The sequence below is a fragment of the Esox lucius genome, chromosome 18, assembly GCF_011004845.1.
Source record: "Esox lucius isolate fEsoLuc1 chromosome 18, fEsoLuc1.pri, whole genome shotgun sequence".
Taxonomy (NCBI): Eukaryota; Metazoa; Chordata; class Actinopteri; order Esociformes; family Esocidae; genus Esox; species Esox lucius.
The window spans coordinates 6296906-6317610 of record NC_047586.1 but is presented as its reverse complement, the minus strand read 5'-3'; the positions used below and the strand labels follow the sequence as shown (position 1 = coordinate 6317610).

The 20705-nt window shown below is 44.6% G+C and overlaps 2 protein-coding genes across 2 annotated transcripts; both read right to left on the bottom strand.

Moving 5' to 3' along the window:
• Positions 1-1692: 1692 nt before the first annotated feature.
• slc35e3 (solute carrier family 35 member E3) lies at positions 1693-5493 on the bottom strand. The gene is made up of 5 exons (XM_010882697.4): positions 4670-5493; positions 4245-4355; positions 3669-3827; positions 2542-2624; positions 1693-2341 (listed from the first exon to the last, which is right to left on the bottom strand). The coding sequence occupies exons 1-5, from the start codon at positions 5069-5071 to the stop codon at positions 2155-2157; spliced, it is 942 nt and encodes a 313-aa protein (XP_010880999.1). The 5' UTR covers positions 5072-5493; the 3' UTR covers positions 1693-2154.
• A 105-nt stretch (positions 5494-5598) lies between these two features.
• Positions 5599-15655, bottom strand: nup107 (nucleoporin 107). Its single transcript, XM_010882696.5, has 26 exons — positions 15541-15655; positions 14871-14968; positions 14570-14656; positions 13203-13315; positions 12749-12878; positions 12356-12459; positions 11911-12038; positions 11729-11777; positions 11571-11642; positions 11396-11484; positions 11221-11299; positions 10635-10748; positions 10342-10432; positions 10122-10261; positions 9755-9903; positions 9566-9614; positions 9398-9467; positions 8894-9009; positions 8600-8789; positions 8184-8296; positions 7979-8081; positions 7284-7444; positions 6969-7094; positions 6713-6826; positions 6132-6299; positions 5599-5807 (listed from the first exon to the last, which is right to left on the bottom strand). The coding sequence occupies exons 1-26, from the start codon at positions 15546-15548 to the stop codon at positions 5700-5702; spliced, it is 2769 nt and encodes a 922-aa protein (XP_010880998.1). The 5' UTR covers positions 15549-15655; the 3' UTR covers positions 5599-5699.
• Positions 15656-20705: the final 5050 nt, after the last annotated feature.

Genomic DNA, 20705 nt, shown 5'->3' with positions numbered 1-20705 from the left:
AGGTTCTCAGAAATGGAAATAAGGGTGATTGAAACATAGAACTTTTACGCCAGCCTTTTCTCGTAAAATAAATCTAAACCACAACTTGTAAAAACAGAAGGCTTATATACCACTCGTGAATATGAAGTATAAAACAACAGCTGACAGATTTTAATATCTTTATTGATGGACAAGATTCACCCAAACAGAGGAAGGTTAATTCTTTGTTGATAAGTTTCATCGGTGCATCAAAGAAAAATACAAATCTCACTGTTTTCATTGAACTTCAAACCACCTCTACTTTTCATTGAACTGTTGTATTTGGACATTTTTGGTCTCTTCTAACAATGTTTGCATATTTTCCTGTCTACTCCTATGACTCCTTCCCAGCAGGGCTTAAAGAATGACTCAGATGTTTTTTTTAGCCAACATGTCCTTTCAGACCCTCAACATGTTAGGGCATGTGTAATGAAGTACTTCTAAACTCTGATTAGAAGAAATTGAATGACAAAGGTGTTATTCGAAATTAGGGATTGAGCCTAATTAAATGTTAGATTAAAGAGTCACCCAATGTCCCTAACGAATGAGATTATTATGGAGTAGAATTAGACACCCAAACTATTTATGTACATTACTTATGGATGGAGTTGATGTCACTGACAAATAGAAACTATTAAAAAATATATATATATACTCCTACAACGAACCTCTCACTGACTTGGAAAATGTTCAGAGCAATGTCGAATAATTATAAATATCCAATGAAAACCACACTGCCAACTTTTCAGGGTTAACTGGGTCTGGACATTTATATTGAACAGCAACCTATTCCCTACATAAAGGCTTTGGTAAAAAGTAGTGGACTATATAGGAAACAGGGTACCCTTTGGAACGCTCTAGAGTCCCACAGACATTCTACATGCCTGTGTTTTTGGTTTCTGGTGTTTTTTTTGGCGTCTGGTGGTTGGGTGTGCACAAACTACTCAATTGATCTGCACAAAGGCAGCCCTGTGGACAGAAACTGAGCCGGACACAAGGACACTGGCCAGCCTCTATGAATGTGAGACCAGGAAATTACCAGCACCTTACAGCACAGTCCACACCTACACTTTCCAAGCAACACCAAGGGTGTATTCAGGGCAGTGAAATGCCCTGAATGTTGCCAATACAATTTATAAAGCAGACTTTGACGCAATTCCTTGTTCTATCTGTCATTTCTGTTCCACGCATTACATTTCCATCTGAATCATTGGTCTCTCTGGATAACGTTATGCTAAAGGACTAAAATTAAATATAAATTAATATTTTTTGGTGATGCTAAATTCCCTTGAACTGGCCCCACTGTCATCCAGCCTACTGTAGCAGTACATTATGTTGGCCAGCTGGTCATGGGAAAGGTTTACACAGTATGTATTCCTGTCTCTCATGTGTCACAGCAAGTAGTCGTTAACAATTTTTGAAATTTAGATTTATTTTTGAGTGAAAGTATCTCTGTTATCTAGTTTTAACATATTTAGTGTTGTATGGTAATTATTTAGAAAATATGTGCGCACAATCAACAGTTGACATAAAAGTCCTCAATGAAAACTCAGCACCAGCTTTCTCCATGGTCACAATGTTGTTAGCTGTAGACCTGGCATTAACATTGCTTTGAATATGTATGTCAGTTAAGTAGGCAACATAATTCAGAATTTCTGCAAAGAGACAACAAAATATCAGTAAAATAATATTTATTGGAGACCAGAGTATGAAAAAAACATTAAATAATGAGAAAAAATCCAAATAAACATATTCAGCATTGGGACATTGTCTTTGATCGTACTGGCAAGAATACTGGCCATATCTTCTTCACAATTATTACTGGGTTCATGGTGTTTTTCCTTTTACAGAACATCAGTGTTTAGTTCCCTGGTCTTATGACATAACTCTGGGCACTTCCAGTTCCCCTTCAGTCAACAATCACATTCTAACCATAATTCTACAGTTTCATCCAATCACGTTCTAACCATAGAATTCTACAGTTTCATCCAATCACGTTCTAACCATAGAATTCTACAGTTTCATCCAATCACGTTCTAACCATAGAATTCTACAGTTTCATCCAATCACGTTCTAACCATAGAATTCTAAAGTGTCATCCAGTGACTTTTTAAAAAGCCAATGGAAGCAGAATTATCATGGTCTCTGAACCAGCCTGCTCTTGCCCTCCTCCTGCTCCGCCAGCTTGAAGTGGGTGTAGGATAGAATGCCAGTGAGCGTACAGAGGATGCCCACGCCCTGGTTTAGAGAGAGGGGGTCTTGGAAGAGGACATAGCCCCCTATCAAGGTGATGCAGAATTTGAAGTGGCCGAACATGTTGTAGCTGTTGGAGTACATTGTTAAGGACACAAAGCAAAAACACTCTGTCAACACATTGCTTATCCTCTTTGTACCTGCTGGTGCAATCAGGTAAAGTAAAATCCTTTGAACAAATTCCAACAGCATTAAGCTTTTTACGAAGCCTTGAATGAATTAAGACAGCCCTGTGGTTGACCTGTGACGTTTGCCTGAGAGGAAGGATACGTGACCGCAGAGGTGTTGCCTATGATCCAGTAGATGGACAGGTTGACCAGAAAGGCAATGAGGCCAGATAACATCACCATGGCCTGGTGGGAGAGAGGTGCAATAACATCAGCAAGGTCCTATATTTACAGATAAGACCAATATGGCATGGAGGGACACAAAACTACAAGAAAAACGTGTTAGCATTATCCGTTATTAACAGCTAGCATTTCTAAAGCTTTGAGGGCCGGATTAAATAAATAACATGTTAACATCAGCACAACTTTAGCATTCTGTATTATTTATAGAATCAACATGGCCTGGAGGGAGAGATAGAAGATCAACAGCATAATAGATCACACTCAAAACAACAGAAGTAAGTCTACAGCATTGCCCCCTTGTTTGTTTTTACAAGATCCTGTCCAAAGAGATGGAAGTGGAGGCTTGTAGGCCTTAGGGGTCAAAATAACGGAGGCCATGTAAGGACCTTCACTCAGACAATACTTGTGGTTGCTGGGCAGGGCTTTGGCCATGCACATGATGAGCTGAACAAGCTAGGACATGCTTTTAGAGTACTCTGAATTGTTTGCCGGTGAAGTGACTCATAGTTAGTTCATCCAACTGAGGAAGTCCCCCTCATAACCAAGTCTGATTCAACCAGCATGAAATACCCATAAAGCTCTCTGACCCAAATCAGAGCAAACAAATGCTCTGTCCTTCACAGGTTTCCCCATAAAACAGAAATCTAAAGGACATACTCTGAAGTGATTCCACTTAGGGGATGCACTGATATATCGGCCAGCAATACAGATCAGCCGACTGTGACATTTTTCTGACCGATTGTGCTTTCAACAGAAAAATTGTGGAATCTGCTTGTGTAATGATTAGTCAATGTGCACAAACTGTGACGCAATAATGAAGCGCCATGCCGCATTGTTGTTTTAGCGCTTTCATGCTTGGTCAATCAAAAATGTTGGCTGTTGAGACCTATTTCGAAGCATCGGTTCAGGGCGGCAGTGTCCACTGGAGGCAGTTAAACATTTAACATGTCAAACGTTACATCTAAAATTCCAACCTCATCGATAGTCAAATAATTGTCATTCTAATGCCGACATCATCTGAGAGTGGGATACCTCTAGCAATCTTACCAGTGCTGGGAAGGACCAGGGTCCAAAGATGCCACCTTCCCCGGAGAGAGGCTCAAAGAAGGGCACAAGGGTGAGGAGGAAGGCGGAGGACATGGGAGCCTGGTAGTAGAGCAGCTGCATTGAGTTCACCTGGAGCTCATGCTGCTTGGCACCTACCCACTGAGAACAACGGAAGAGGTTGGACAGCGTGTGAGGGACACAACGATGTAAGGTAAGGAGAGATGTGGGGAGAGAGACGAGATACATTAGCCGTCAAGTATTAGACAATTAAATAAACCTGTGTTTCTCAACTAGTTTTGCCACAAAACTGGGGTGGTAACCCACCATTTGAGCACCGCTGGATAATAACACCGGTTATATTAGCTGTGGCTACGGCCTGGATGACCAATAACATTACTTTATAGTCTACAGAGAGGTGTGGCACAGTTCACAGATTTACTGTAGGGTCAATCCAAGAGCAGTAAACGTGTGCATCCCAAATGGCATTATATTCCATATTAAGTGCACTAGTTGGATCAGAGCCCTTTAGTAAATAGGGTTTCATCTTTGGGCTTACATAAAAGCATTGATACGTACCACTTGGTAAAGGGAGGTGACAAAAACTCCTAGTGTGGCAAAGACTACCCCCAGTAGACTGAACCTCACGTCATAGTAGGAGTTCAGAATCACACCTAATGTTATGGGTACCTGTGTAATTGTAAAAAAAAAATACGTTTTATTTAGGAAAACAGAGAAGGAAAGTGTTACTACTACACAGTATTGAGGTATGCTGATTTTTGACATGACACAGAGACTACAACTATATGTAACTTAGAAATGGTCTGAACTGGAATCGTGTCAACGTGCCACTGAGGGAGGTCACTGTTGAAGACATCGCGACTGTGACGATGTCAAAGCTGTTGTAAATGTATACTTTTTATGACAACATAACGTATGGTGTGACATATACATTGAAACTGTAGACGGGCTACTGTGTTGCAAATAGCAACCGCAATAAATACCAATGTTAACTTGATCTTGGTAGAGAAGGTCTTCTTGTAATACATAGTTTGTATGCCAATGATCACGGGCGTTGTCATCGCTTTGGCAAGCTGGTAAGTACCAATGGTGTTGTTTTGTAAGGACAAATTGGTGAATGCAACAAAGCCACAGAAGCTAAGAGCAAGCCAGATAATTTTGGTGGGTTGGAGACTCTTCGGCGCAAATATGTCCATCTTCTGGCATACCCATAGTCCAAGCCATGTCACCACGAAATGAATCAGCGTTAGAGTCATGTTTGGGAAGCCATAGTGAACATAGATCCATTTGTTGATAAAAACAATGCATATCGATGACAGCAAGTTGGCAAGTAATCCAATGACAAGGCGACTGTTTGAGAAAAGGTCAGAAAGTCTTGTAGCCATGGCTGTATAGTTACCTGGGTCCAGTCAACGCTAGCTACACGCGTCAGTAATGTATAGCTAGCTATGACCCAATGTAAATCCCCCAAAATAAAGCAAAAATGTCTACCATCTGCCACGCATCAGGAAAAGTTGCCGGGGTCTCCGTGATTCGACGTTACCGGCTGCCCTGATCGCGCACGCATCCCTTCTCGTCAAACCCTTTCAAGGCCTACACAATACCACTACATTCTAGAGAGGTTCCGCGCAGCATGCACCGCGTCGCGCCTGATAGTGCAACGCTTTCATACTTTTCAATCGCACGCCGACAACAGTTGAAAGCCTGTACACGAGTAGTGACGTCAGATGAAGCGGCATGAACATTAATAGTACTTCGGTGTTCTGAAAAGGGAGGACCTAACCGCGTTAATGTCCGATAGCGCCAACAAGTGGACACGTTGGACACTGTCGGGGGGAGGGCATCCTCTCAAAATGCATTGATTCATAATTATGTAATAACCAGTGTATGATCAAAAAACAAACAACCACAATATTTTTGTCACTTTTAATGTAAATTCAAAAAAACTCCATTCAGCTACAGAAAAACAAAAAAACACAGTGAAATAAATCAAGGCCAGTGCAAGGCTTCAATTCAGGGTTGGATCTCATAGCCTAGTGGGTCAAGACCCTTATCCAACAGGAGAAGAGAGGACTCCCTGATCTTCTGTAGGAACTTCCTTAGCTCATCCTTGGAGAACACCTGAAAGAATGACGAACAACAGACGGTGGTTAACAGATGAAACATGGCGATGAAGGTAGAATGGAAAGGCAAAGAGTTCTGACAGACACATGCCAAGTGGAGTGCAGACTGGGAAACAGAAACCGCCACACATGCACCACAGGCTGGGCCCCAAGCTCCCACTTGAATAGCATTGTATTTCAAAAGCCTAATCGTTTCTCATTCAATGAACTGGACGGGTCTCAGATGAGGAAAACAAGACAAAAACAGGAAGCAAAGTTTGAGTACTGAGGTACCCTGGACAGACTAAACCAGGTCATAGAATTACTAGATGACAGCACAGACCTCGTAGAGCCGGTGCTGGTCGGAGGCGATGATGTCGGCCATTCTGAGGCTCTCCTGGTGACGCTGTGTTCTCTGCAGAACCGTCAGCAGCAGGAAAGTCATCATGGGCAGACACAACCTCCGCAACATTGCCATCTGGTGGCCTCGCTCTGGGTCCTCCTCCGCATCCTGGAATTGGGTTGATTTGGGCACAATGAAAACAAACCTAATTCAAACCTGTTCGAGGTTATATTTTAAAAGGCAACAAAATGTAATTAAAGTAAAAAGAGGTGGCATGTCACACAGCACTGTATACACACACACTAACCTCAATAAAGTAACATTTATGCCTAAACTTTACCTAGATGTAATGCCTAACCTTAACCCTAAACTTAACCAACCATCCTGGACCTTAAAGAAATCCCAATTCTAACTCTAAAATGAACTTTAACTTCAGCCCTAAACCTAAACCCTGAGCCGGAAATAGACTTTCCCCTCACGGGGCCCTAAAAAATGTCCCCACAAGTAATGTTTTTCAGGTTTTACTTTACCTATGGGGACATTTTGTCCCCACAAGGTAATAAAAATAAACACACACACACCTCCCTGACATCGACCATCCATCCTCCGTCCACGAACAGCAAGACGTTGTAGATCCGCTCTTTAACGTCCTCTGTCAGAGCGTCCAGGCGGCCACTCCAGTTGTCATGCTCCATCTACACCAAGCAAACAGGTTCAGTCGGCTCATACCGTATTAACTGAACAGCATTAACATATCTGAAGAAAAAGTTGCCAGAGACGTGTTCATTAAACATATGTCCCAGAGGAGAGGTTTGAGGACCCCTGGAAGGCCTGTACCTGGTACTCCTTCTCCTTCATCTCAAAGGCCACCGTCTCAGTAAACTTGGCCTGAGCAGGCAGGCTGGGCTTCTGAGGAGGGGTGTTCATGTGCTTGAACCACTCGTTAAAGGCCTCATGAGCCTCCTGAAACAGCGACGCGCACACACACACACACACACGCGCGCGCGCGCGCGCGCACACACACACGCACACACACACACACACACACACACACAGTTAGCAATGAACACACACATCAAAGGGTCCACGTCTAAAACAGCCAATCAGAGAGAACAAAGCAAACCACAGCACTCTGAAGGCGTGTATTCTCACCAGGTAGGCACGAATACACAGGTGCTCCCTGATGGCGTTCTCGTCCTCAGCGGGAAGGGGCATGTCCAGGCCTTGCTCCTCCCACTGGCGGTATATCTCTCTCATGGAGTCGTCTGGTACCTTAGCAAACACCTCCTTGGCTGCATCGTGCTTCTTGCAGGCTGAAGAGGGATGAGTGTTAGAAATGTGTGCCAATTGACTGATAAAGAACAGCTGAAATACCTCAGTTACAGGAGTATTCAGACCCTTTATTCAGTACTTTGTGCATTTGGCGTCGATCACAGCTTTGAGCGCTCTCGAGTTTGCCTCTACCAGCTTGGCACACCCGGTTTGGCTCTGACATGCACTGTGCGCTGTGAGACCTTATGTAGACAGGTGCGCATCTTCTTATGTCATGTCCAATCAATAAAATAAAGAGTGGACTCACACTCTTGAGAATGAAGATGGATCAAAGAACACGGCACGTACCTTCATTTCTGTCATGGTATAGGGTCTGAAAACCTCTGTACATAAATTGATACAAATTTCTAAAACGTTTTACTTGTCATTATGTGTATATTGACAAATTGCAAAAAAAATTTTCTTTATTATTACGTAGTCTATACCACAATAAAATGTGGAAAAAGTGGAGCAGTCTGAATGTGGTTACATCTATGCTGATGATGCTGTGCTGTATGTGCGTGTTGAAAACACACCAAGGAACTTCCTCATGATGGCGTTGCTCTGTTTGAGGGCCTCAGCTCTCTGGGCGGGGTCAAACACCAACCAATCAATCACGTCGATCTTTCTCTGGTCCTCCTGTTGGGCAGATGGGGGGGTGAGTTAACAGCATGTGAAATAATATGCCTATTAGCTGACAATCAACTTTTGTCTGTCTGTGTGTGTGTGTGTGTTATGTACTGTCGAGGTGCCAGCATCCAGCGCTGGTGTGAGGTCATGATGAGCAAACTCCTCAGTGTCCCGCTCTCTGATGTTCTCCACCACCATCTTAGTGACCGCTGCAACGTCCAGACCTGACCACAACAGAACCATTTTAAACAACAGCCAGGTATAGTGACCACTGCCGTTTCCAGACCTGACCACAACAGAACCATATTAAACAACAGCCAGGTATAGTGACCACTGCCGTTTCCAGACCTGACCACACCAATGAAACAAACAACAGCCAGGTGTCCTAGTGGTCACACTGTGCACACGCTCAATCGCTTTTTCAGTCCAAGCCACCCTCCCCCACCTGGCCAATCTCAGACATTAATGTCTTTACTTGACCTTGCTGACCCCCCTGCTCTGTTAAGGCGTCTTTTTGCGCCACTGACCGGCTTCCCGGGCCAGCTCCAGACACCGCTGTCTCTGCTCGGCCTCGCTGACCCCCTCCAGGAAGTGCGCGTACTGTGAGGTGGACATGTCGGATGGCAGGTGGCTGACATAGAAGGCTATCAGGTCCACTTGCTTCTCCTTCACCAACAGAGCGATGTAGGCTTTCAGGACCTCCACTGACACCTCCTCCTGGGTGGAGAGAAGATAAACAGATGCAGGCCTTTAGCACATCCAGTGACAGCTCCTAATGGGGTGGGTGTGTGTGTGTGTGTGTTAGTGAATACACACTATACCTTAAGCTGCAGGCCCAGGCTGTTGTAGAACAGCACCAGGTGAGTCATGAAGCGTAGCAGGTGAGAGGGAAGAGTTGGACCTGTGACCAACCACTTACTGAACTCCTGCGCGAGACCTGAGACAGACAAGAAAGAACTGCATTATGGTCTGTCTTGTAGACCACCGTGGGAAAACTATCCCTTAGAGTAAAAATAAATGATGCAACTCCAGGACATCTAAAACTACGTTGAAAGTACTTTAAAATTAAAATAGACCTCAACTTCTTTAAAATATATATAATAATAATAAAAAATATATTTTTCCATTGTTTTGTGGGCCCTTTCTGGCCCACAAAATAAGGGTTTTGACACATATTTAACAGAAACAAGTGTGGCGTTCGGTTGAATTTCAAAATTGATGAGGCAACCCCATCTTCTCCACAGTTAGACCGAAAAACATTCAGCCCCCAGGAATTCTGCAGGAGGAAAAAATATATATGTATATAAATAAATAAATGTACACACCGTCGAGGTCTCCTAGGATGACAAACTTCTGGATGATGTGATACTGCTCTTTGTTCTCCTCCAGAACTCTCTGAGGAGAGGGAAGGGAGACACAAGGATCTTCAGTCATCAGCTGACATTCCTTGTAAAGCACTGACACGGTCCATCAATGGACAAGCTGCTGCATACCTTTGACTCAGTCGCTTGCAGCTCTTCAAACACCTTCTCCAGGGTCCAGCTGGACAGAAATGTCAACTGTTAACATATTTTTATCGGCAGATCTCTTAGCGTAATAATTTGGCGGATATGAGCTCTTTCACAAAAGATAAATTCAGACCCACGTTTTACGCCGCAAGACTATGGTCTAGAGAAACCTACTTGGCCTCCAGGTACTCTTTTGGCAGCTCCTCCAGCTCCTCACTGTCCATCCCAGAGGACCGGATAACCTCCTGCTCCACTAGAGAGTCCACCAACACCCTGAAGTAAGCCCACACACTGTCCTCCCAAGACTCACACACTGGAAGCACCTAGGAGGAGGCCCGGACAAATTGGTTTGAAAAATACCATAAACCCATAGTTACTTCCTCAAAACACTTAAGTGTAACATCCAGGTTTTAACCAAAACCTGTTAAGAGAATGTGTGCTCTATCATCATGTCTTACATGACCATTGTCCCTATGTATGGGAACACTAGAACGACATTGAAACACACACAGACACACGCCTCAGGTAAGTCAACATGTACCCGTTTTAGATTTCCACTCAGAACAGCATAGATGGCCCTCTCATATCTGTTGAACTGCTCATCCTCAGCCATCCTCCAGCAGCACACCTTCCACACACAGCGCTGAGGATTCCCTTCTACTGGGAGGAGCTGCAGACCACCTGAACACACACACACACACACGTCAGGTCAACGTACTGACCACACAGTCACGCCGGGTGGTGTGTGGCTGCACACTGACCTCCACTGATGTTGGGGTCGTGATAAAGCTTCCATCCTTCTAGAGTTGCGGCTCTCCAGGCCTGTCCACAGCGCTTACACAGCCTCTGGGCCTACACGCGTGCACACAAGAACGCACGCACACACACACACACACACATCAGTGGCTGACGACACGTCAACATGCCCTCGGGCTTGGCAGGCCGGTGCCGCACTGAGACAGCGAGGGTAGAAACCCGTCGTCTCCAGTCAGACGCGTTGCCATGGAGAGGGGGACAGCAGGGCTACGTGTCAACGGACTGGCCAGCACCTCACCTCGTCGGTCATGCCCGCTCGGAGCAGGGTGAACAGGTACTTCAGCAGGCGGGCGTCATCCTCCCGGTCCAGATCTGCCAACGGCCGCCTCTGTCGGATGGGGGCGTCGGGGTCCTGGATGGATGCACGGACACACGCGCACGCACACACAAAAAACAGGCATTCCTTATCGGGAACAGTGTGTGGTTTCGAGTGGGTGACATCGGACCCTCATTTGGTGGCGCCTGGAATAATCTGCGGCGTCACCCAACAGAAAGGAAGGGAGTGAGCCCCTTACTCGGTTATTCCCAATGCTTTATTCTGCTTCTACGGCGCGCTGTGTTTTGGGTGCACACTGGGAAGCTCCGTGTCGTTCATGTTTTTGATTAATGTTTCGAGTGTCTGCTTTGACAGCACGCTGGAAGAACGGCAAGGAGAAAGTGCTGCGTTCATGGGTGGGTGACTGGGTGTGTTAGACAGCTCACCGCTGTAGTCCAGGGGATCATTCATAGTCTTGCACAATGTGACTAAAGGTTTGCAGTCCTGGTGTGTATGAGTAAGTTAGTGACTTTGTGTTTGTGTGCGTAGGTGCGTGAGAAAGACTTACCAGCTCGGTAACCAGGGGAATGTTGAATCCAGAATTGTCGGTGTTTCGTCTCGTTTTCAGAGCGTGCAGAGTGTTCTCCCTGTTGGTCAACCAGAATATTAGCCCAGGAAATTGCCCTTAATGCATTCTGGGAAAGCACAAACTAATTCTGTTGTGACTCTTGCTAGTGACTTACCAGTAAACCGACTTGGCATAATACTCGATGTTGTCAGAGAAGTCTCCAATTTCATCTTTGGCAATGCTCTCGAGCCAATCTACAACCAACTGAGACAGATGGGGGGGGTCGAGAGATGAGGGTGGAGGAGGAGGTAGGTGGGTGTGTGTGTGTGTTGAGGATGTAGTATTCTAACCTGACTTTGCCGTACAACTGCTTCTCTTTGGAAAAGCTGCTCCATCACATCCTTCTCACTAGCATGGAACGTCTGGGGGGGGGAGAGGAGACATGGTCACACACCTGCTGAAACAGGAAATACCTGTGATTCCCTGATGGCATCAGAGTTGTACTCACAGCCACATCCATCATGATGTCATCCTCCAGCTCTGTCTGGATCCTGTCCCTGAAGGGAAGGGAGGGGGAGGGGGAGAGTAAAACCATGTGTGTCTCCATAACAACACCATTCCTGTTCAATGACCACATAGGGCTACCACACCCAGAGAGGGAGAGACAGGAAAGCGTGATCAAATCCTGACCTATACAGAGAGGTGATGAGGCGCCAGGTGACCATCTCCTGCTGGAGGAGCCATCTCATCCCTGCCGTCTTGGAGGACTTCTGTTGGCCCGGCGTTGCCCTGGACACCATCCTCTGGAGCATGCCCACCTGGGACAGGAACACACAAACATGTTCAATGGGCCATCCCAGGGTAACACACACACACACACACACAGAGAGAGACAGAGAGACAGAGAGAGAGAGAGACACAGAGAGAGAGACACACAGAGAGAGAGAGAGAGGGAGACAGACAGATAAACACACATCAGACTTGTGGCACTGTCTGAGGAAGGCTTTTATCAAAGTAATGACTGGGACTGCATTCCTCCTAATCCATTCCAGACATTGTCATGAACCTCCCTCCCCTCACAAGCCTCCTCAGGGGAGAGAAGCACACCCCTTATCTTGGCCGACTCGATAAGTACCTTATCCTGGCAGATAGCCTCGTACTCCTCGAGCAGGTCAAAGATGGCGCTGGAGGAGTGTCTGAGGTACGCCTGGAGGAAGTCAGGGAACAGGCTGGCGGACGCTGCAGGAGGGGACAGTCGTGTCAGGGAGGTGTAAAGGACGGTGCTCTCATTCCCCAACCCAGGACCGCGGGGTCCAACACGCATACACCCGTTGCAACACGTTAGCTGATCATCAAGCAATTGATTAGAGGAATCTGGCCAGCTACAATGTGAATACAAATACACTATTCTATAAAATATTATTCTAGTAAATCTAAGGTAATAAATACATCATAAAATTACACACAAATCTGCATATAGATTTTTTTCCCCCCACCCTCCTCATCATCATCATCATCATCATCTTACCAGCCTCTCCAGGGTCTTCCTCCTTCAGGATCACAGAGCTCATGTTGAGGTCGTCAGTGAAGCTGTTATCCCCCAGGACAGACAGAGGAGACGGATACAGGCCGGTCGTCCAGTCACTGTCGTCCAGGTTCTGTGAGGAAGAGATCCAGTGAAACTTCAGGCCCCATGAGATTGGGTTTCGAACCCAGCCTATGGTGTTAGCACTTCCTACTTAATTTAGAGATAATGTTTTCTTTGTCTAAATAAAGCAGATATTTCCTTCAGATAAAATATTAACTAAGTATGCGCGTGTTTGTGATCAGAATTTAGTCTAAATTGTACATTTCCATCACAGTTTTCTGAGCAATATTGTTATGCAAGTAATGACTCTCCTTGAGTTGTCTACCCCTTGGAAAATGTGTAGGTCGTTCCCTGTCTTCATTTAAGGCTGGTGGATGGGGGGGGGGCGTCTTACCAAGCTCATGCCCCCCAGGGGGGGTCGTGGAGTGTGCATGAAGCGGGGCGTCCGGCCGACACTCGCCAAGATGGCAGACACATCTGGATTCCGACCAGTGGTCTTTGGAGTGACTAGAGAAATAGAGAGGAAGTCAAAACACTGTCTGTTTGGTCCAGATGCTGGGGGGGGGGGGGGGGGGTCATTCAGAAAACAAGGGTGCATGCCTTTTGACCAGGACATTCATTTTCAAGTCCCAAAAGTTTATTTCCAATCACACAAATTACTTCAGAACCAGGTGAGGTGGAGAAACACTTTTTCAATGTAGCATAGCATAGCATAGCATAGCATCATCTTCCGCTTATCCGGGGGCAGCAGTCTAAGCAGGGATGCCCAGACTTCCCTCTCCCCAGACACTTCCTCTAGCTCTTCCGGGGGGACACTGAGGCGTTCCCAGGCCAGCCGGGAGACATAGTCCCTCCAGCGTGTCCTAGGTCTTCCCCGGGGTCTCTTCCCGGTGGGACGGGACCGGAACACCTTCCACTTTTTCAATGTGTTGAGTCAATTTGATATACTATCAGGACACAGGGTAGGGCATGTTTCCCCTCAGCACCGGTCACCAGGCACATAACCCAGCATGCTGAAGCACTTGGAGGGTTCCAACTTTGAAAGCTAACCTGAACCCTGGCCTTGTACTAAACCCTACCAATGTAGTGTGGGGCTACAAATGGAGATATATATATATATATATATGTTTTAAAGTTGACCTATTGACTGTTGGAATAAACAGGGAAGACTATGATTTGTCCCCCCCATTATATAACTAAACATAACTATGTAATTTCAGTAATATCAATAAGATGCATATAAAGCATCACACCTTTTCCTCACAATGGTTTGAGCCACTGCCCCATTCATTTTCTCTGCATTAAATTACAGGTCACTCTTTATGTTAGCTAGCGGTTAGCTGATGTTTGCTAGCAAGCTACAGTAACATCAACCAGCTTTTGCAGCTGTCTGAATTTGAGTGAATGACAGAAGCTTACAGTCCTACAGCTGGCAAGATGACAGTGTTCTTGTCTACCTTATGAAAGGCACTCAATGCACATAGCTAACGTGAGGTTAATCCAGTAAGTTTGTTTATAGGGTTCACGCACACAATAGCTGAATTTGCAGAGCTACAGTAGTTCAAACCAATAGTGCAAACTAAAACAGTATAATACAGCACTAAATCTGGTGTCCCCCCAAAAAAGTTATGTAATTGTCCCCCTCCACTTTGTATAACACAGTCTCCAGTCATTAAGGGAGACACTAGGAGATTTTAAAGATGTTGAAGATATTAAATAAGGCCAATAGGACAGGGGTGTTGTTCTGAATATGAGACTTACAGGACTGTTTCAGGAGGGAGCCAGGGGTTTGGCGGAGCAGAGAGCGGGCAGGTGTGGTCGTGGCACTCAGAGTTTCATCATTAGGGACTGAAGAATAGTGGTCAGGGAATATAGTTTTAGTGCGTTCACGACACAATGCGATTCAAATCAAATCAACTTACGAAACCCTACTCAGGTGAACAACATTAAACATTGTCAGTAATATTACGTTCCTGTCAAGCGATACATCATACGCCTTGTACAATCCACATAGATAAATTAGGTACGCTTCTCATTCATCTCATGCGCCCAATCAGGATACAGTTGAATTTAGCCTTTTTCTTAATTGAACTCTTTCGCCGTGCTGCTCTGGTCACTTCAGCATCCCGTACGATAGGCGACAGTAGCTCATTCTGGTCCCTGAGGAGAGGATCATGTTAGTTCGGCTACAGTTAGTTATTTCAGCCTTGTAGAGACACCAGACCTGCTCTGGTCCAGGTGCACAGTATCTCTCCTATTATGTTTATGCTTGCTTATAAACAGACAATCCGTCTGGTCTCCATTCAATTAAGTACAATGTTATTAAAATCGAGGTGGGAAAAGCCAAAATGCAGGCCGTTTAAGTCTTAAACCATACGTAACGCAATGGACCAGAGGAGCTAAACTAGCCAGCGTGCCGTGATACGGAATCGATAACGAGGAGTATCTGGACCATTAGACTTAACGGATAACTTGACATTCAAAGTAAAAAAAACACCTAGCTTGGTATCTAAAGACGGTTTGTTAAAGACACATTAGCTGGTGTAGTAACAGTCAGTACTTCCTACCAGACAAGTTCTAGCCAATGTTCTAAGTTAGCTAGCTAAGGTTTGCTAACAACACTGCGTTCTCCTATATGGTAGTTACAAATGTAAAAACGGATTATCAGTGTTTGCTATGATATTCCATGTAGTTAATCCGTTACATGTACTGTAAGCATAAACAGCATTTACCAGTCCATGATACAAACTCCACGCAAGCTAAAACAGCTAGCCAGTAGCTTCTGCTGCTTTTGGTTCCCGCTCGACCAGGTATTACAGTCGAGTTTGGAGAAGTCAATAAAAACCAATATTTTCTGCTACAATGGCCAATATTCCAATCCTTGGAAACACATACCTTTGTCAAAAGTGAAATTATGATCTTTTAAACTGATAAATACGTGTATGTTAGTATATATTTGTTTCTAATAATGTATCAGAAAATGTTCTCGATTACTTTCGACTCACACCTTGGCTGAGCGTCACGCACTCAACAAGATGTGAAGAGTTACTATTATCTATTGCGTAATGGACATTTCTACAGCGCCACCCTCGGCCAGCAACAAGTAAATATTCACACCGTTTTTCATTCTAACCATCAAACCTTCAGGGAAAGCTAACCTGAAAATCTAAGCCGGTTTTGTGGACAAGGACTAAGCGTAGTCAAGAACAAAAAAGAAAATCAAGATAATTGAAAATCAGGATTTGGCGTAATCTGTGTTTGTGAAGCCGGGACTAACAGTCAACATATTAGACCATTGTCTCATTTTAAGGCATACATGAGAACGTATAACAAGTACAGTGGGGAGAACAAGTATTTGATACACTGCCGATTTTGCAGGGGTTCCCACTTACAAAGCATGTAGAAGTTGGTAATTTTTATCATAGGTACTCTTCAACTGTGAGTGACGGAATCTAAAACATAAATCCAGAAATTCACATTCTATGATTTTTAAGAAATTAATAAGCATTTTATTGCATGACACAAGTATTTGCTACATCAGAAAAGCCTTTGTTTGCAGTTACAGAGATCATACGTTTCCTGAAGTTCTTGACCAGGTTTGCACACACTGCAGCAGGGATTTTGGCATACAGACCTTCTCAAGATCCTTCAGGTTTCGGGGCTGTCGCTGGGCAATACGGACTTACAGGTCCCTCCAAAGACTTTCTATTGGGTTCAGGTCTGAAGACTGGCTAGGCCACTCCAGGACCTTGAGACGCTTCTTACGGAGCCACTCCTTAGTTGCCCTGGCTGTTTGTTTCGGAAAGGAGGTTGTTGGCCAAGATCTCGCGATACATGGCCCCATCCATCCTCCCCTCAATACGGTGCAGTCGTCCTGTCCCCTTTGCAGAAAAGCATCCCCAAAGAATGATGTTTCCACCTCCACGCTTCATGTTCGTGTTCTTGGGGTTGTACTCATCCTTCTTCTTCCTCCAAACACGGCGAGTGGAGTTTAGACCAAAAAGCTCTATTTTTGTCTCATCAGACCACGCAACCTTCTCCCATTCCTCCTCTGGATCATCTAGATGGTCATTGGCAAACTTCAGACGGGCCTGGACATGCGCTGGCTTGAGCAGGGGGACCTTGCGTGCGCTGCAGGATTTTAATCCATGACGGCGTAGTGTGTTACTAATGGTTTCCTTTGAGATTGTGGGCCCAGCTCTCTTCAGGTCATTGACCAGGTCCTGCCGTGTAGTTCTGGGCTGATCCCTCACCTTCCTCATGATCATTGATGCCCCATGAGGTGAGATCTTGTATGGAGCCCCAGACCGAGGGAGATTGACCGTCATTTTGAACTTCTTCCATTTTCTAATAATTGTGCCAACAGTTGTTGCCTTCTCACCAAGCTGCTTGTCTATTGTCCTGTAGCCCATCCCAGCCTTGTGCAGGTCTACAATTTTATCCCTGATGTCCTTACAAAAGCTCTGTGGTCTTGGCCATTGTGAAGAGGTTGGAGTCTGTTTGATTGAGTGTGTGTACAGGTGTCTTTTATACAGGTAACAAGTTCAAACAGGCGCAGTTAATACAGGTAATGAGTGGAGAACAGGAGGGCTTCTTAAAGAAAAACTAACAGGTCTGTGAGAGCCGGAATTCTTACTGGTTGGTTGTTGATCAAATACTGATGTCATGCAATAAAATGCAAATTAATTATTTAAAAATAATACATTGTGATTTTCTGGATTTTCGTACCTCTACATATTTTGTAAGTAGGAAAACCTGCAAAATTGGCAGTGTATCAAATACTTGTACTCCCCACTGTACATGTAGAATGTAATCTGGTTTAGGTCAATGTATTTATGTTATCACAAAACTCCATCAGGAGTTGTGAGCGCAGGATGTTTTCAAGTTCAGAGACATACATTCAAAAGCCTGTTTGTAATAAAGTCTTCTGTGTTACTTAAATGATTTCAGTCCACATCCAAAAAGACCAATATGGATATTTCATCTACAGAGTGGTGTAAAATGTGTCTGTGTTGAGTTTTTTGTTGTAACATCCTCATAAAACATCAACAGTAAGCATAACAATTCTTACATAATGTCTGTATTTGGTCATGTCATCAGTAAGGAAGTGCCTATCAGTCCCTCTCAGACAGATTGTAAGGTCATGTCAATTTGGCATCAGTATTTATGATAAATTCCTGCACGTTGAAGGGCAGGAAATCCTATATCAGCCCACAGGGTTTCCTGGAGGCCCAGATTAGCACCACTGTGTGTATGATCTAGACTATCCAAGGATGCTGTGTTATACTGAAACAAAACATCCAGACACTGAGTGACCCCACCCTGAGGTTGGCTGGAGAAGTCCATATAGTCTGTGTCCCAGCTGGCTAGAGTTGGGAGTCTTATGTAGTCTAACAGGTCCTGGCGGGCAGAGCTGCGTCTAGTCAGTAATTACTGTTATCTGTTGACTCAATGGAGAGGGCGGAGCTTATGTCCAAACTCTGAAGTAACATAGTTTAAGTTTAAATTTTAAACAGGTGGGGCCGGTTTTGCAGACACAGATTAAGCCTAGTCTAGGACAAAAAAAATCTAGTTCAATAGAAAACTCAATTGAGCTTGTTTTATTAGTCCTAGACTACGCTTAATCTGTTTCTGTGAATCTGGCCCTTATAGGGTTATTAAGGACGAGCACAAACGCACCCTACTCAGATTTCCTCGTGGACAATTCAGCCATTTGTAACGAAAGCTCTGCCCTCTCCACTGAATCAACCGATCACATTAACTTTTGCTTTCAGAACAGAGCAGTATCCAAGACTTGTTTTAGTAAGTGAAACTCAAACGTTCCAAATGGCACATAATCCCCTCTATCTAGTGAACTACTTTTGTCCGGTTCATGCCAAGAGCAGTGTACTAACAGGCTGCCGTTTGGATTGTCGCCAGTGCATGTTTTCCAAAGTTTGCATGCTTGAACAACATATAGTGCCCGTAGTGACGTTTCTTAAAGACGGTTGAAAGGAACAATGGAAGTTAAGTAGACAAAAAAATATCAAAACATGTCAGGGAGGGGACTCAATTAGTGTCTGTATTCCAATAATACACCACATTGTGAGGGTTTTTGTCTGTCTGGATGTGATTTAAAAAAAAAGACCAAACCAATCCCTCTCTTCCTTAGGGACCAGACTATTGGTTTCCCATTGTATGCTCCAGCATGAGTGTTAGCGGAAACTTAAACGAGTGACCTCGCTCTTGACTATGTCAAAACAGGCTCTGCTGATATCAGTCAACTTTCATACATGTAGAAGTGTCGCCTGTTAGTGTGCGGGTATGAAGTCTCAATTAAAGCATCCCAGAAAGGACAGCTACCAATAAATGCATTCACTATTTTAAATGTATTCAACTGGGTGTGAGTTTTAACTTCATTAGCTAACCCTTCCTGATAACCTGGTCAGTCATTTGCTAATTAAAACTGCTCATCGGGAGGGATCGGCCCATTAAATATACTGAAGTGGACTATGTCAACATGAAAATATCCACAATGTGCCCCACGTATATTATATTGACCATATACCACACCCCCTTCTGCCTTACTGCTTTAAAATACCAACATACCCTCTGTGAGTGAGGTCACATTTATTAACCTGACCAAAGTCATATTGGACCAGCAAGAACCTTACTTGTCAGTTATTTTTTTTATCCATCGAATGCTTCCTTGCCTTCAGCCCTCTTAATCCCCACTTGTAGGGACTCCAACCATAGGCCCTGAATGACTCAGTTCCTCTGACTGACAGCTGCTTTCTCTTATCCCGGACAGGCACATCCGTTCTGCTGTCTAGCTGTAAATTCTGCGTCAGAAGGCCAAAACAGCTGATGAGTTCATCGGCTGCTGGCTTACTTTGTACATCAGAGAGGTAAAGGGAGAGATTACACCAGAAGGAGGCTGGACATGATTAGTGCCCACAATGCTTTGTTAGAATGAGAGACCCACAGCTTACACAAACCCACAGCGCACACAGCCCAAGACAGCCGAAGCTTCAGTCTCTATAGACATTCCTAAAGGGCCATACCTTAGCAGCCATCAGGAACTAGGAAGTAATGAGCAGGGGCCCCTTGTCACACAACATAAAAGAAACACAACGACTAGAGAATATCTGGAATTCTCAGAAATAAACAACATCCTGTTGTAGACTGTGGGAGATGTCTGGCGTATGGTGTGTCCAACAGCTCCCATCTCCTCTGTCTCATAATGACTTCCATCGATAGAGACAACAGAGGGGAAACGAGGGGAGAAGAAAGAGAGCTTCTGTCAATGATGTAATGGCTTCTAATATATGATCCAAGGGTCTGGGCTGCTGTGATCCTCCACTCTAGACGCCATCATCCTGCTTGGACTGTGGAGATTCTAATGCTGTTAGCATGCCAACAGCAATGTCTTACTGCACAAAGTAACCAGCTAGACACCTTTCTGGTGATTGACTCCTGAGCAGCAAGATGTGATCTCAAGATACTGACCCGGAACACTTTGTAACAATATATGTATTTCTTTCCTGGCTATTTGTTCCTGGCTAGTAAGTGCTATTTCCTAATTGCCTATGCCTCAAAAGTATAGAAAATGGCTATTATTCCCCAGAAACTTTGCTTTTGTAACCCAGACATATTATGAAATGTACCTGTTTTCCAGAACATTTCAGGTGGATTCAGAACTTTCTAGAACTTTCCAGTAATATAAATAGTAGTGTAAATACGGGGGCCTTAAGTGGATACATATGATCAGTACAGCTGGGAGGTCATCGGAGACTTCAAAACAGTGGCATTCCTAATGGATCTCCAAGGTGGAGATTTTTACCAAGTTTTTCTGCAGTCCCTGCACTACCACAGGCGGGACTGGCCACAGTGGAGCAAGTTCTCTGTGGGGAGGAAC